Source organism: Rhinopithecus bieti, unplaced genomic scaffold (genome assembly GCF_001698545.2).
Source record: "Rhinopithecus bieti isolate Rb0 unplaced genomic scaffold, ASM169854v2 scaffold_1467, whole genome shotgun sequence".
Taxonomy (NCBI): Eukaryota; Metazoa; Chordata; class Mammalia; order Primates; family Cercopithecidae; genus Rhinopithecus; species Rhinopithecus bieti.
In genome coordinates, this window is record NW_016803692.1 from 3,509,783 (window position 1) to 3,524,472 (window position 14,690).

The window sequence follows — 14,690 nt, forward strand, 5'->3', positions numbered from 1 at the left end:
CAATTTAGATATCTGAGATCTAAATGTGCAGTAGTTCATTTAAGACCATATAGCAAATTAAGTTACAAAGACAAAAACCAGAGCCCAGGTCTCTCAATTCCTATTGCTATGTGATTGTGTTTTTCTATAAATTACAGTGCCTCTTAGAAAAAGAGGGTTAGAAGCAACTTAGTAAGGAATATGGGGTGTGTGTGTGTGTGTATCCTCCACCTAGAGTAGCTCAGCTATCACCCACATGACAGCTTGAAGAGTTTATGTTCTTGTTTGCAGTCATGCCCTATGACTTGTGATGCTCACTCATTCTGTTCTAATTACATTGCTATCTAGTTAATCTTATTTAATATTACTAAACTCTCCTTTCAAACCAATGAATCTCAACCAGCAACCATTTGTCCCCCTACTGCCCTAGGAGACATTTGGCCATGTCTGGAGAAATTTTTGGTTGAACAGTTGGGGAAAAAGAATGAGATGTTAGTGGCATCTAGTGGGTAGAAGTTAGGGATGCTGCTAAACATCCTACAATGGAAGCTCCTCAATTTATAAATGAGAAAAGGAAGCTCTCTGCAACTGAGCCAGCCTAAAATAAGGATCATGAAGCTAAATCAAGATTGCATTTACATAAGGGAGATGACATAAGGAAATGAAATAAAAGAAATTTACAAAAAAGAAAAGACTAACATGCTCAAGTTTAAGGGTATGCACTTACATGTATTTTTAAAGTATACTGATAAAATATGTTACTTTTGGAGGATTGTATGTAAATTCTGGAATAAAGTGGAAAGAGAATCTATTTTCATAGGCATTGTTTTCACTGTAGCCAAATAACCACCATAAGCATTCAGAGTAATTTGGTTCCCCTTTAGAAATTAACATAGACAGCCAGGCACGATGGCTCATGCCTATAATCCCAGCACTTTGGGAGGCCAAGGCAGGTGGATCACTTGAGGCCAGGAGTTGCCTGCCCAACATGGTGAAACCCCGTGTCTACTAAAATACTAAAAAGACAAAAAAAAAAAAAACAAAAAAAAAAATAGCCAGGAGTGGTGGAGCTCGCCGGTAGTTCCTGCTACTCGAAAGGCTGAGGCAGGAGAATCACTTGAACCTGGGAAGTGGAGATTGCAGTGAGCCGAGATCACACCACTGCACTCCAGCCTGGGCAACAGAGCAAGACTCCATCTCAAAAAAAAAAAAAAGTGAAAGAAAATTAACAGAGACAATCACAATGTTGTTATAAACTACTTTACTTATTTAATTTTATTTTTTGGAGACAGTCTCACTCTGTCACCCAGGCTGAAGTGCAATGGTGTGATCTCGGTTCACTGCAGCCTCTGCCTCCCAGGTTCAAGCAATTCTCATGCCTCAGCCTACCAAGTAGCTGGTACTACAGGAGCGCACCACCATACCCGGCTAATTTTTTTGTACTTTAGTAGAGAGGGGGTTTCACTATGTTGCCCAGGCTGGTCTCAAAATCGAGCTCAGGCAGTCCTCTGGCCTTGACCTCCCAAAGTGCTAGAATTACAGGTGTGAGCCACCATGCCCGGCCTATAAACTGCTTTATATAAAAGAGAGAGACAGTGAATCACTTCACCTTAATGGTATATTAGCTAGAGTAATAAAAAAGAACTAACAAAATGTTATCTTATTGGAAACATATTTTTTTAACTTGGCTACTCGCCCTATTCTATGTGGTTACATTAGGGTTGCCCTGCCCTATCTTGGGGTGGGTTTGAAGTATTTTGTTTGATCATATTTGTGGTGGTCTGACTTGTTCTGGATAACAAGCTGGAATGAACTTTATAAAGTCAACAGTAGAAATTGTTTCTTATTTTTCTATGATAAATTCCTCTTTTGAAGTCAAAGATAAGATACATATTTTGTACTGAACCATCAGTGATATTTTCCAAATTGCAAAAACTTGCTAAGTGGAATGGACTATCACAACTGTTTATTATTTTTACATTGTTGATCCAAAATGGAGAAGCGTACACAACCAATTTCATTTTGAGCTTCTGTATAGTTAAAAGGCTATCTCCAATGTGACATTTCTGTCACCTACCATGCAGCTTCTGAAGTACATGCATTGGTTGATAATTAAATGAATGGATGATGTTAAAATTAACTAGTATTAACTAGTATTAAAATTGACTAGTACTAATTTTAACATCATTCATTCATATGTACAAGTTTAGTACATTCTCTGCTTAAAATTGTAATCATAAATCAGATAAACTAAGACATGTCTAGCAGGCACAGTGTTGGAGTACTCTACTCTTTTCAAGCTGCTATGTATTGTTTGTTCTAGCTATCACAGTATATTTAGGATTAACAGCTTTGGCAATACAAGATACTTAATACTAAGTCAAGCATGGTGTCGACATTATCCAAAACTCAGCTGAAGATAAGTGTTGCTTTGCCATCTTTTAACCATAATTGGAGTCGATTCAATATAGTCTTAACATTTAGCTGAACATCTAGGTTACTTTTGAACAGACATACAGGGCCTTTGAGCATTTTTAACAGTAATTACTATTGCTTCATTTTGAAAAATGTCAACATAGCTTTTGACATTTTGCTATATACCTTTTAACTTTTCTAATTTCCACATTAATACTAATTAATTTTAACATTCTTCATTCATTTAATTGTCAATAAAAATGGAGAAGTATTATTTTGGAGTTGGCAACCACTTTATAGGTAGATGAAGGAAATTAAGGTGTCTAAGAACACTAAGTTTCTATATTTGATGATTAGGTAGGTGGCAGTTAGAAATAACAGGAAAAACATCTTTAGACAATACTAACATTTTAAAATGTTACATTTATAGTACTTTAGTAAAATGAGTAAATTCAGTTTCTAATATCAATATCAATAAACAGGAAAATAAATATCCAGCTTGTTTATGAATATGGATGATAGCTAAGTACCGGAGCATATAGCTTTAGAATACTAAAACAATTTTAAATTGTATGACTTACCTGGCACGAAAGGTGATGACAGAGGTTGAATATTAGTTCTCTTGCTTATACCCAACCAAAAGTATAATATATACCTCTTGTGTTTGTCTCCATTTCTTCCAGGGTCCTCAAGGACTGAGAGGTCAACCAGGGCCTCCAGTGAGTTGGTTTTCATTTATATCTGTTTACGATTGATGCTTATATGCTTACCTGGTTTGAGATGTCTACTAAATAAATGTGTATTTTTTTAATTTGCTGTGTTCTAGGGTCCACCTGGAGCACCAGGCCCAAGAGTAAGTTTACTTGGTTTGATTTTATTTTGTTCTATCTTAGTATGTCATATTAACTTTTTAAATCTTCTTCTGTTAACTCTGTATTAGAAGGTGTCCCTTTTGCATACCTCTGTTCTTTTTTCTAACCTGATACAGGGCTGGCCCAGCTACACAAACATGAAATCCAAGCCTCAGACTTCTTATTTATAAAATGGAGATGGTATTTCCTGCTTTCTTGGGTGGTTTCAAGTATTGAGTAAGAAGTAAAGCACGCAACACATTGTATAATACATAATAAGCACTTGAAAAACTAATTACCTCTACTTCTTCCTAATTCTACATCTTCACTCTCCTTTTTTAAATGTTCTCTTTTTGCCAGCCAGAGTTATCCACTTCTTTGATATACATGAATCTTTCTCAGTTTCTGGTAACTCTCAAAGCCATCAGACTTCTCTTATGTTTGCTTATTATCTAACTACTATGACCCAAAACTTGCTACCCTTATCTCTGAGGCAATGTTTATGTTGCTCCTGCTATTCTCATGCCCTCTGATATTCTAAGCTTGATTTTCCTTATGCTTTGTGTCCATTCTCATATTCCACAGTCTTTTTGTCTTCCTGCTCCCTATGAGAGGTCTGTCTCCATCTGCAACCTCACTCACACCCCACTCCTCCAGCCTCCTGGTCAAATACAGTGGTCCTTGGTCATATTTTCTGCCTAGTGTGGATCTACTGTTGCTACACCATCCCAAACAATGGTCAGTCCTGTGCCTTTTAAGCCTTCTTATTTCACATGCTGCTCTGATGTCATTTAGATCTCTGCTAGTTCTAGGTGGTAGTTTCCTGTGATCTACTCTCAGCAGATCAGAAACTCTTCATTTCCCTCAGCTTTTCCTTGGGTCATAGTGCCACAAGGAAGACTATCCCCTTGAAAACAAGAGACCCATTTATCTGTGATTTTAAAGAATCACTTCCCCTTTCTGGTCTTCTGACTAATGCAGAGGGAACCTCTCCCTGTGTGAACATCAATAAGAATGTCTTTCGGCCAGGCATGGTGGCTTGCACCTGTAATCCCAGCACTTTGGGAGGCTGAAGTGGGTGTATCATCTGAGGTCAGGAGTTTGAGACCAACCTGGCCAACATGGCAAAACCCCAGGCATGGCGCCACATGCCTGTAATCCCAGCTACTCAGGAGGTTGAGGCAGGAGAATCGCCTGAGCCTAGTAGGTGGAGGTTGCAGTGAGCCAAGATTGTGCCCCCTCACTCCAGCCTGGCAGAGCAAGACTCTGCCTCAAAAAAAAAAAAAAAAAAAAATCTTTCTTCTAGTCTTTAAATAACTTTCCACTTGTTTAGTCTTCCCTTCCTCCTGGATCCCCACAATGCATGGATTACAAGTACCCTCATTAATTGCCTTCCCAAATTATAACTTTGATATATCATAGCTCCCTTCTCAAGAAAGAACAAGTTCAAGTTCTAAAGAATCATATGTCATTGGCAAATTAAAGAAATGTTTAGTGACAATTTTCACATTTAAGTGCCAAAGTGTGGGACACATATCCCTGTCTCACTTGGAAAATATATGTGTTCCTACACAGCCAAAATAGACTAAGACATGAGAGGTTTTTGCTCAGAGCAAAATGTGGATTAAAATAAGTATATACTTTGAGAAATTAGGAAGATTAAGAAAATATATGTGTTGAATACATTATAACTACTCAATAAATGCTAGTTTCTTTGTTTCCTTCTTTTCTCCCTTTTTACTCCTTTCTGTATTCCTTCTTGGCCGATATGAAAACAGATTTCCATATGCAGTGCTGTTTTCCTGGAACTTGCAGAGTCCATTGTAGGAAAATAACAGTGAGAATAAGATTTCTAGAGCAGATGTCTAAATGACAATGAGAAGACACCTATGCATTCTTTCTAAAGTCGGCCTCCATGAAACTTTTCTTAATTCCATCCCCTCATCACACTACAAGATAGAACTGATCACTTCCTCTTCTTCATTCATACTCATTTACTTTCATGCTTGTCTTTTCTATTACATTGTGAACCCTCTGAAGGTAGAGACTACTTTTTAAATTCCCTTTCCATTTAAGCTCTTAATAAATGTTGAGGGCATGCCTGCATGAATACAAAAAAGGCAACTTCTCAGGAAATTTTAGTGGGAATCTTCTAAACTAGATTTCACTTGGAGAGAAACAATATCTATAAAGGAATAGATTCATAGAACTAGAGGTCCTCTCAGTAATTATTTAGCAGTTATTTCAGACTTTGAGTTGGGATTCATTGGTCAGTGGATCATAAGACCAATTTAGTGAGTCTCATTCAAGATTATTTTTAGAGCAAATGAAATAGAATAGAAAAAAATATGGGGAGGGACTGCTTAGTAGATACGGATTTTCTTTTGGGGGGTAATAAAAATGCTCTGAAATTCGATCATGGTAATGGTTGAACAACATTGTGAATCTATTAAAGAAAACTGAATTGTATATTTTTAAATGACTAAAATAGTGAATTTTATGTTATATAAATTTTACCTCAATTTTAAAAAACAAAAAAAAACATCAGTACATCATCATCAGTAAGAATAAATATGGTTTTACAGAACTTTTTGAGGTTAAATATATGTATGTTTGTCTGAATTTTGTCGTGATGTAAAAATGTATTTCTTACTGTGGGTCAAGATAAGTATGAAAACTTATAATCCAGTCCAGCCACATCTTTGTAAGACCTACGAAACTCAAGTAACTTGGTCAGTTCTTTAAAGTGGAATAGCTAAAAGGAAATGTTTCAGGAAAAGTAATATGTATTAATGGTGAATTTGAATGTGAGGATAGGGTAATGACCAGACCTTAGTGTATATGGTAAGATATTTAGAAATGAGCACAGAAGTATACAACATGATGTCAAAGTTAACCAGAAGTGATTAGTGGAGTAAAGGGAAGAACACGGTGTCTATGTGTGTCTGTGTTTGGTGTATAGGATGGAAATAACAATCATTAAGAATCATTAAATGAGAGAAAGAATTCCCAACTGATTTATTCCAATTAATGGGTCAGTTGTAGAACCTGGATTGATGAATTAAGAAGTGGCAGCTTCTATTATATTCTGGTTCCCTAGAATCAGCAAAAACTCCCATCATAAAGAGGGGTGTGACCTGAAATGAGTTCCTATTTGGTCAGCATTTTCACCAACCAGTGATCTTGAAACTTCAGACATATGAAAAAATAACACTTCTCTTCAAAATACTGAGATGCCTAGACTAGATCTGCTCTTCACTTGAATGATTTGGAGAGAATTGTGAAAATTACTTTCTCCCAAAGTATAATGAATCCGGCTGTCTAATTCACCTCATTATTTCACACTCACTAGTCACAACCTATAATCAATCTTTATTCTCTGTTTTCTATTTTACATGCATGTTTTTGTAAACATTGAGTGATTTCCATGTGAGAATATGTTCTAACTAGAGTGCCTGGAAGAAGTTATTTTTCCTTTTTTGATCCCCTCACTGCACCTAATGAGAGATTTACACTTCGATGTGGGCACTTAGATGTGACTGAATGACTTCCCAGGCAAATCCTCTTAATACAATTTCTCTGACCCTGCCTTTCTTAAAGTCTGCCTGTGGGGAAAAAAATCAATAAATTCAACAAATTGATTGACTGCTATGTGCCAGTCTTGAGCTAGGCTTTGTGAATACCTTGGGGATTCTAGGAATATGGAGATCGTCAAGAAAAATTTTTAGTGGCCAAGTGTTTCTTTTCTTTCTAATACCTGTTGGGGAAGAAAAAATGCCTTTTTATTGAGTTGTCGCCTGTGCTGATGGTGTTTAAAATTGCTGGTACCTTAGCATGACTAAAGCATCAAACTCTACACTACTAATCTACTAATAATCATTGTATTCTTTACTGCCACACACAGAAAATCATAGTGATGTCAATTAAGACTATCTTGTGATTTACTCATCTTGCCCTCTGTTGATGAGCTTTTTTTTTTTTTCAATTTTTTATTACACATAGTACAAATGTCCTGTCCGTATACATATCATTTTGTAGAATACCTAGGGGACAAATTGCCAGAAGTAGGGTAGTTTGGTCTAAGGGATAATGAGCATATTTACTTGCTATTTTTAATGTTGGCAAGATATACATAACAAAATTTTACCATTTTAACTATTTTTAAGTGTAGAGTTCAGTGGTATTAAGTACATTCACATTGTTGTGCAACCATTACTATCCATGCCTAGGACTTTTTTTGTCTTCCAAAACTGAAGCTCTGTACCCATTAAGTAATAATTCTCAATTCCTCCCTTTCCCCAGCCCCAGCAACCACTGTTCTACTTTCTGTCTCTATGAATTTGACTACTCTAGGTACCTCATATAAGTTAAGTCATACAATATTTGTCTTTTTGTGACTGACTTATTTCACTTAATGTAATATCTTCAGGGTTCATCTCTGTTGTAAGCTTATAGTAGAATTTTATTTCTTTTCAAAGCTGAATAATAGTCCATTGAATACATATACCAGATTTTGTTTATCCAAGTGGATGCTTATTTTGCTTCTACCTTTTGGCTATTGTGAATAATGCTGCTATAAACATTGGTGTACAGATATCTGTTGGAGTCTTCACTTTCAATTAATTTGAGTATATACCTAGAAATAAAACCGTTGTATCATGTAGTAATTCTATGTTTAATTTTTGAGAAACTGCCATACTGTTTTCCATAACTGCCACACACTTTACATTACCACCAGCAGTGCACAAGTTTCCAGTTTCTCCACATCCTCACCAACACTTGTTATTTTCTGGTTTATTTTTTCTATAACAGCCATCCTAATGGTTGTGAAGCGGTATCTCATTGTGGTTTTCACATGCATTTTCCTAATGATTTGTGGTGTTGAACACATTTTCATGTGTTTATTAGACATTTGTATTTTTTTTATTTTTTTTGAGACAGACTCTCTGTGTTGCCCAAGCTGGAGTGCAGTGGTGCGATCTCGGCTCACTGCAACCTCCGCCTCCCAGATTCAAGTGATTCTTCTGCCTCAGCCTCCTGAGTAACTGGGATTACAGGTGCCCTCCAGCACGCCTGGCTAATTTTGTATTTTTCGTAGAGCTGGGGTTTCACCATGTTGGCCAGGCTGGTCTTGAACTCCTGACCTCAAGTGATCTGCCCACCTTGGCCTCCCAAAGTACTGGGATTACAGGCGTGAGCCACCGTGCCCAGCCTCTTCTTTAGAGAAATATCTATTCAGTTCTTTACCCATTTTTTGAATTGGGTTGCTTTTTTTTTTTTTTTTTGGTTGTTAGTAAGTTGTAGAAGCTCTTTAAATATTCTAGATATTAATCCTTTACCAGAAAGACAATTTGCAGTTATTTTTTCCCATCCCTTGAGTTGCCTTTTCACTCTCTGTATAGTGTCCTTTGATGCACAGAAGATTTTTTTATATATATATAGTCTAATTTATCTACTTTCTTCTCTTGTTGACTGTACTCTTGGTATCTTTCCAAGAAATCACTGCAAAATTAAATGTTATCAGGCTTTTCCTATTTGCTTGTAATAATTTTTTAGTTTTAGCTCTTATGTTCAAGTCTTTGATTCATTTTGAGTTCATGATATAATTCATGATGTAAGTTGTTTTGTACTTGATGTAAGTTAAGGGTCTAACTTCATTCTATCCCATGTGGATATTCCATTTTTCCAGCACTGTTTGTTGAAAAGACTGTTCTTTCCTCGTTGAATGGTCTTAGCACTCTTGTTGAAAATAATTTGATCATAAATTAGAAGGTTTATTTCTGGACTCTCTGTTTCATTGGTCTTTATGTCTGTCTTTATGACAGTACCAACTGTTTTGATTACAGCAGCTTTATAGTAAGTTTTGAAATCAGGAAACGTGATGCCTCTAACTTCTTTTTCGAAATTACTTTTGGCTACTTGTGGTCTATACTATATATTATATTTATTGTATTGTAACTTTTACTACTGCTCTTTATTTCTTCAGGTGGATTCAAGTTTCTGCCTAGTATCCTTTACTTTAGGCCTGAATGACTCCCTATAATGTTTTTCTAGGGAAGGTATGTTACTGATAAATTGTCTCAGTTTTTATTTAACTGGGAATATATTACTATTTCCTTCATTTTTAAAGGAGAGTTTTACTGGAAATAGAATTCTTGGCTGACAGTCTTTTCTTTTAGCACTCTGAATATATTATCCTACTGCCTGCTCACTTTTATGGTTTTTTATGGGAAATTAGCTGTTAATCTAGTTGAAGATCTCTTGGACATGACGGGCCTTCTCTCTGCTTTCAGAATTCTCTCTTTGTCTATAGAATTGGGTAATTTGATTGTGATATATCTGGGAAAGTTTGTAGAGCTTCTTGGATGTGTAGGTTAATATTTTTGCATCAGATTTGTGATGTTTTCAGCCATTATCTCTTTACATATTCTTTGTGCCCCTGTTTCTCTCTCCTTCCCTTCTGAGACTTTCATCATGCATATGTTGGTAAGCTTGACAGTGTCCTACAGATCTCTCAAGTCTCTGTTCATTTCTCTTCATTATTTTTTTTCCACTCCTCAGACAGGATAATCTCAATAAACCTGTCTTCAAGTTAACTGGTGCTTACTTCTGCCTATGGAAATCTACTGTAGAGCCTATCTAGTAAATTTTTATTTCAGCTATTGTACTTTTTAGCTTCAGAATTTCTATTTGATTCTTTTTTCTATAGTTTATGTGCTTTTATTACATTCTCTACTTAGTAAGACATCTTTCTCATACTGTCCTTTAGTTCTAAAGACATGGTTTTATTTCATTTTTTAACTTGCTAAGAGAGAATTCTGGAAGGTTATTATTCCACCTGTTTTGCTGTCTCCTAGATCTCTTATCTTCTTTAAATATCTTTTTGATATTTTGTATGATGAAATGGAAGAACATATAAAGTACATATAGTGCACACTGTAGTGATTGCTTTGAAAGCACTATACAGCTATTTGAGTTGCAAATTCAACTAGCCAGTTTTGTCATAGAGTACCATTTTTTATTGACAGACTACCAGTGTTATTAAGATATGAGTAGTTTACAGATATTTTCTTGAAAAGGAATGAAGTTAGCCTGTCATTTCAAAGAAAACAACTGCCAGAATTTGATGCCAATGATAAATTTCAAGCTCTCAAGCAAAAATAAGAATTAGGGCAAACGTATTTATCACTGAGAATTTAACAGATTCCCAGTACTTATGTTTTCCTGATAAGTAACATTATGTTTTCCTGATGATGTTAACAAATGTAATTTCTGACATTAAGTAATGAGCTATATCAGTGTTTGGAAGACCTACATAATTCCATAAATCAGTATTTTCAGAATGATTAATATATTATGTTAATAAAATCATGTATAGGCAAAAGATCTATGAAAGTATAAAGTAGACCAATAGATTTTAGTATAAAAGTACAAAATGTTCATTGAGGTGGGTTCAGTTTTCCCATAGAAACTAACCTTCAAGAAACTACCACTTATCAAGTTTTGGTATAAGGCATAATATGATAGAAGAAAATCCATAATTATTTGAAAAAGACAACTTAAATAATTTTCTTTTTTCCTACTACATATCTCTATGAGGCTAGATTTTCTTCACAACCAATTGAATACAAAAACAAATATGAGAATTTAGCTGCAATCTATTAATCCAGACATTACAGAAATGCACAAAAGTGTAAAACTGGGTCACCCTTCTCATTAATTTTTTTGTTTTGGCAAATATAGTTAACGTTTATAAGAATATTGATATTAACATATAATGGGTTTGTTGATATTTTAAAGCAATTGACACATGAATAGTTTTAAAATTTGTTTTGGTTTCTACTACAGTAAATATCAAAAGTTGGCTGGGCACGGTGGCTCATACCTGTAATCCCAGCACTTCAGGAGGCCAAGGCGGGTGGATCACCTGAGACCAGGAGTTCAAGACCAACCTGGCCAACATGGTGAAACTCCATGTCTACCAAAAATACAAAATAGCTGGATGTGTTGGTACGCGCCTGTAGTCACAGCTACTTGGGAGGCTGAGAGGCAGGAGAATCACTTGAATCCAGGAAGCAGAGGTTGCAGTGAGCCGAGATCATGCCACTGCACTTCAGCCTGGGTGACAGAGTAAGACTCCAAAGTTATCATTCACATAAACAAAAACAAAAAATTTGTAAGGCCTCTAATAATAAAGGAATTCTTTATTAAAAGTGCAAAAGGATTCTGATTCTGAAGAGTTTGAGAACCACTATGCTAGATTTTCTAATTAAAACTCTTAATCACCAACAGGGGACCAAGTGAACAACATAAAGGTGGCTTTGGTTCAGCACTTAATTCAGTTTCCCATATTTAGTGTCAATATTTTTGTGTGACCCATATCCAAAATCTGCTCATTCACATAAGCAGTATGGTCATAATTATTTAATCTGCGGAGAATGTTTTAGGTTTACCCTCTTTGCTACTTGAATAGTCCATGCTCCTTTTGTGTCATGGCCTTTGCTTCTTCTGCCTGGAAAGCTCTCCTACTCCTTCTCCTAACAATTCTTATTTATTCTTTGGGTATCAGTTCAAATTTTACTCCCTCAGGGAAGCCTTTCCTGACCTATTCTAACCTCTTACATTTTCCAGATTTGATCAATTTCTCTAATTTCTCTCATAGTTTTGTGCACTTTTCTTTCATAGCGTGTATCTCAATTAGTAATTATGATTTTTGAGATGATTTAATTATTGCCTATCTCCTCTCTAAATTTAAGTTCCATAAGGGCAAGTTTCATTTTTGTTTACCGTTTTATCCTCAATGTGTATCAGAGTGTTTGGCAGTACATATATGCAGAATGAGTCAATTATTTTCCAATATGAAAAACACATGCTGAAGAAAAGGAGAGCACATTTCATTGATTATTCCATCATTTTAAATAGTTTTTCAAACTACCAACCATGAGCTATGAGAGATCTGTTGAAAACAGTTTCTATTATATAAGCCTTCAAGTAAAAAGATGTCTTCACAGTACAATGACTCTGAAAGAAATTAAATTGCTTGTTTCACTTACACAGATGCCGTTTCCCAGAACCATGCTTCATTGTTCTAAGATAATTTTTAAAAAATAATTACAAAAAAAAAGACTTTTACTAATGATTATGATTATGCTCAGTCTTTTCTAAAAATATATTTTATTAAATGCAAGAGGAGATTGATTTCATTCTGTATTATTTCTTTTGGGACTCATGGTACATTTTCCAACTTCAGAAATTGTTTTTAAAACCGCAGAAGTATCAGATGAAATTAATGTGGTGACTACCTCAGGACAGTAGTATTTTATTCTATTCCTTCCAAGAATGTAACTGTTAAAAATTACTATAGTTATTTATTCTTCACTTTACAATTTATTAACTGAGAGGATCATATTTTATTCTCTTCCATTTGAGGAACTTTGTGTGTGTGTGTTCTCAGGCAACAGAAACAAATAGTTTTTCATTTGAGGACTCTAGACGCTGGTCCTACTTTAATTAGGAGACCTTTAGATTTGGATGAAGGTGGCATATTGTCCTTTCAGATAGCCAGGTAATATTTGCAAAATCTGTCTAACTATAAGAGTTACAGAACCCCTTCAGATAATAAGTCTGGTATACTTTACAGCAGTGCTTTCAGAATTTGCAGCCTTCACTTTGGAGCACTCAGTGTTGATCTTATTGCTAATCTCAAATGGTTTTGTTTTACACAGAAGCAAATGGATATCAATGCTGCTATTCAAGCCTTGATTGAATCAAATACTGCCCTACAGATGGAGGTAACATATCTGGTTTTATTTATATTGGCACTGTCTCTCAATATACCAATTAAACAGAGAAGTTTTTTAGAGGCCAAAATGTGACATTTTCTCAAAGATTGTATTTAAAACAGATTGAAAATGTGAAACCATTTTCAAGAACGAAGTAAGTGATTTTGGTATAGTTAAGCAGAAATATATGCTCAGGATGTTTTCTAAGGAAAACATTTAAATCAAAAGTGTAATGCTGTTATTTGTAAGTAATTTGGTACTAGCCAAGAAAGTAGTTAAATGAAGTTAGCCATGTTTCTTAAAATGAGATATATATATTATCACTACTCATTTATTTTATTTAAACTCTAATCATTCAATGTGTAATTTAAAAAACATAATACAGTAGACTTAGCAATTCTTATGTTAGCTTGAAAACTAAACTTGCAAATGTGAATTTAACTTCTTTAAAAGATTAAGATTAATAAAACATACACATATGCCTATGCTTAAATATAAACTGTTCTTTACATTCTACTCCCAACTTACTACACATAACGGAAACACATTCTTCTCCTGCCTTGGCCCATGTTGGTCCTCAGGAGTTTTTTGCTTACATAATTCTTATGATGACTTGGCAGAGCTACCAGAATACTGAAGTGACTTTAATTGACCACAGTGAAGAGATATTCAAAACCCTGAACTACCTTAGCAATTTATTGCACAGCATCAAGAATCCTCTTGGCACACGAGATAACCCAGCACGAATCTGCAAAGATTTACTTAACTGTGAACAAAAAGTATCAGATGGTAAGTTCTTGGTTACCTCGAACTCTGATGTCAAATTTCATTTCATCAGTTCAGTGTATTTGAGATTTGTAATGTGTTCACTCCAAATCACAGTTAGTTTGATAAAACTCTGGCAGAAGCCATTTTAATGTCATCAAGAATAAAATACTTTATGAGGGAGACATGCTTCTAATGTCATCCACCCCTTGCTATATCATTTGCTTACATTTTGTACTTGGAATACAGCATATTCATATTAAAAATTAAGATAGATAGGCCTGACCTTTGCATTAACAGATAGTAGCACCCATCAGAACTTGGTAAGTCAGGACTACCAAAGTTAACAACATAAATAGATATATTAGAGAATCTCCTTCACCATACTCCCTAAAAGTCTAGTTTTGTTTTTAAATACAAAATGGAATTTAAAGGTCCCATTCTAGAATTGATGCCCATGAAGATGGGAGTGGTTTGTCATTCTTGGAAGTTTCTCATCTCAACACAGATGCCCCAATTTCATTAGCCAGAGGTGCAAAAATGAACTTAGATTGGAACAATCAAGGCAAGGTTTTAAATCAAGAGGAGCGAGTCATCAGTTAAACAGGGGAAACCCTGTCTGCTACAAACTCTAGTTTTAACACAATGACGTTTTGAAAAAAAAAAATTATGATTTGAAAATGCTGATGTGAAAATGCTGGTTTGAAAAGCTATGTTATGTTATTCTGTGGTCATTTTAATTTAGTTTATACATACACATGTCTCACATACATGCACTCACACACACACAAATGCGCACATACACACATGTCCAAAACATCTGCTTCCGTTCTAGAACTTCAATGAAAACAGTCATTTTGTTTATATTAATAAAACACTTAACTTCTAAAGATATTTT

The 14,690-nt window shown here is 35.1% G+C and overlaps 1 protein-coding gene across 1 annotated transcript in view; it reads left to right on the forward strand.

Annotated features, from left to right (window-relative positions):
- Nucleotides 1-14,690, forward strand: part of COL24A1 (collagen type XXIV alpha 1 chain) — a 411,426-nt gene that overhangs the window by 383,076 nt on the left and 13,660 nt on the right. Inside the window, 4 exon segments of the mRNA XM_017850789.1 lie at nt 3,078-3,113; nt 3,221-3,247; nt 12,971-13,036; nt 13,648-13,816. Of these exon segments, the coding sequence (XP_017706278.1) occupies nt 3,078-3,113; nt 3,221-3,247; nt 12,971-13,036; nt 13,648-13,816 (298 nt within the window).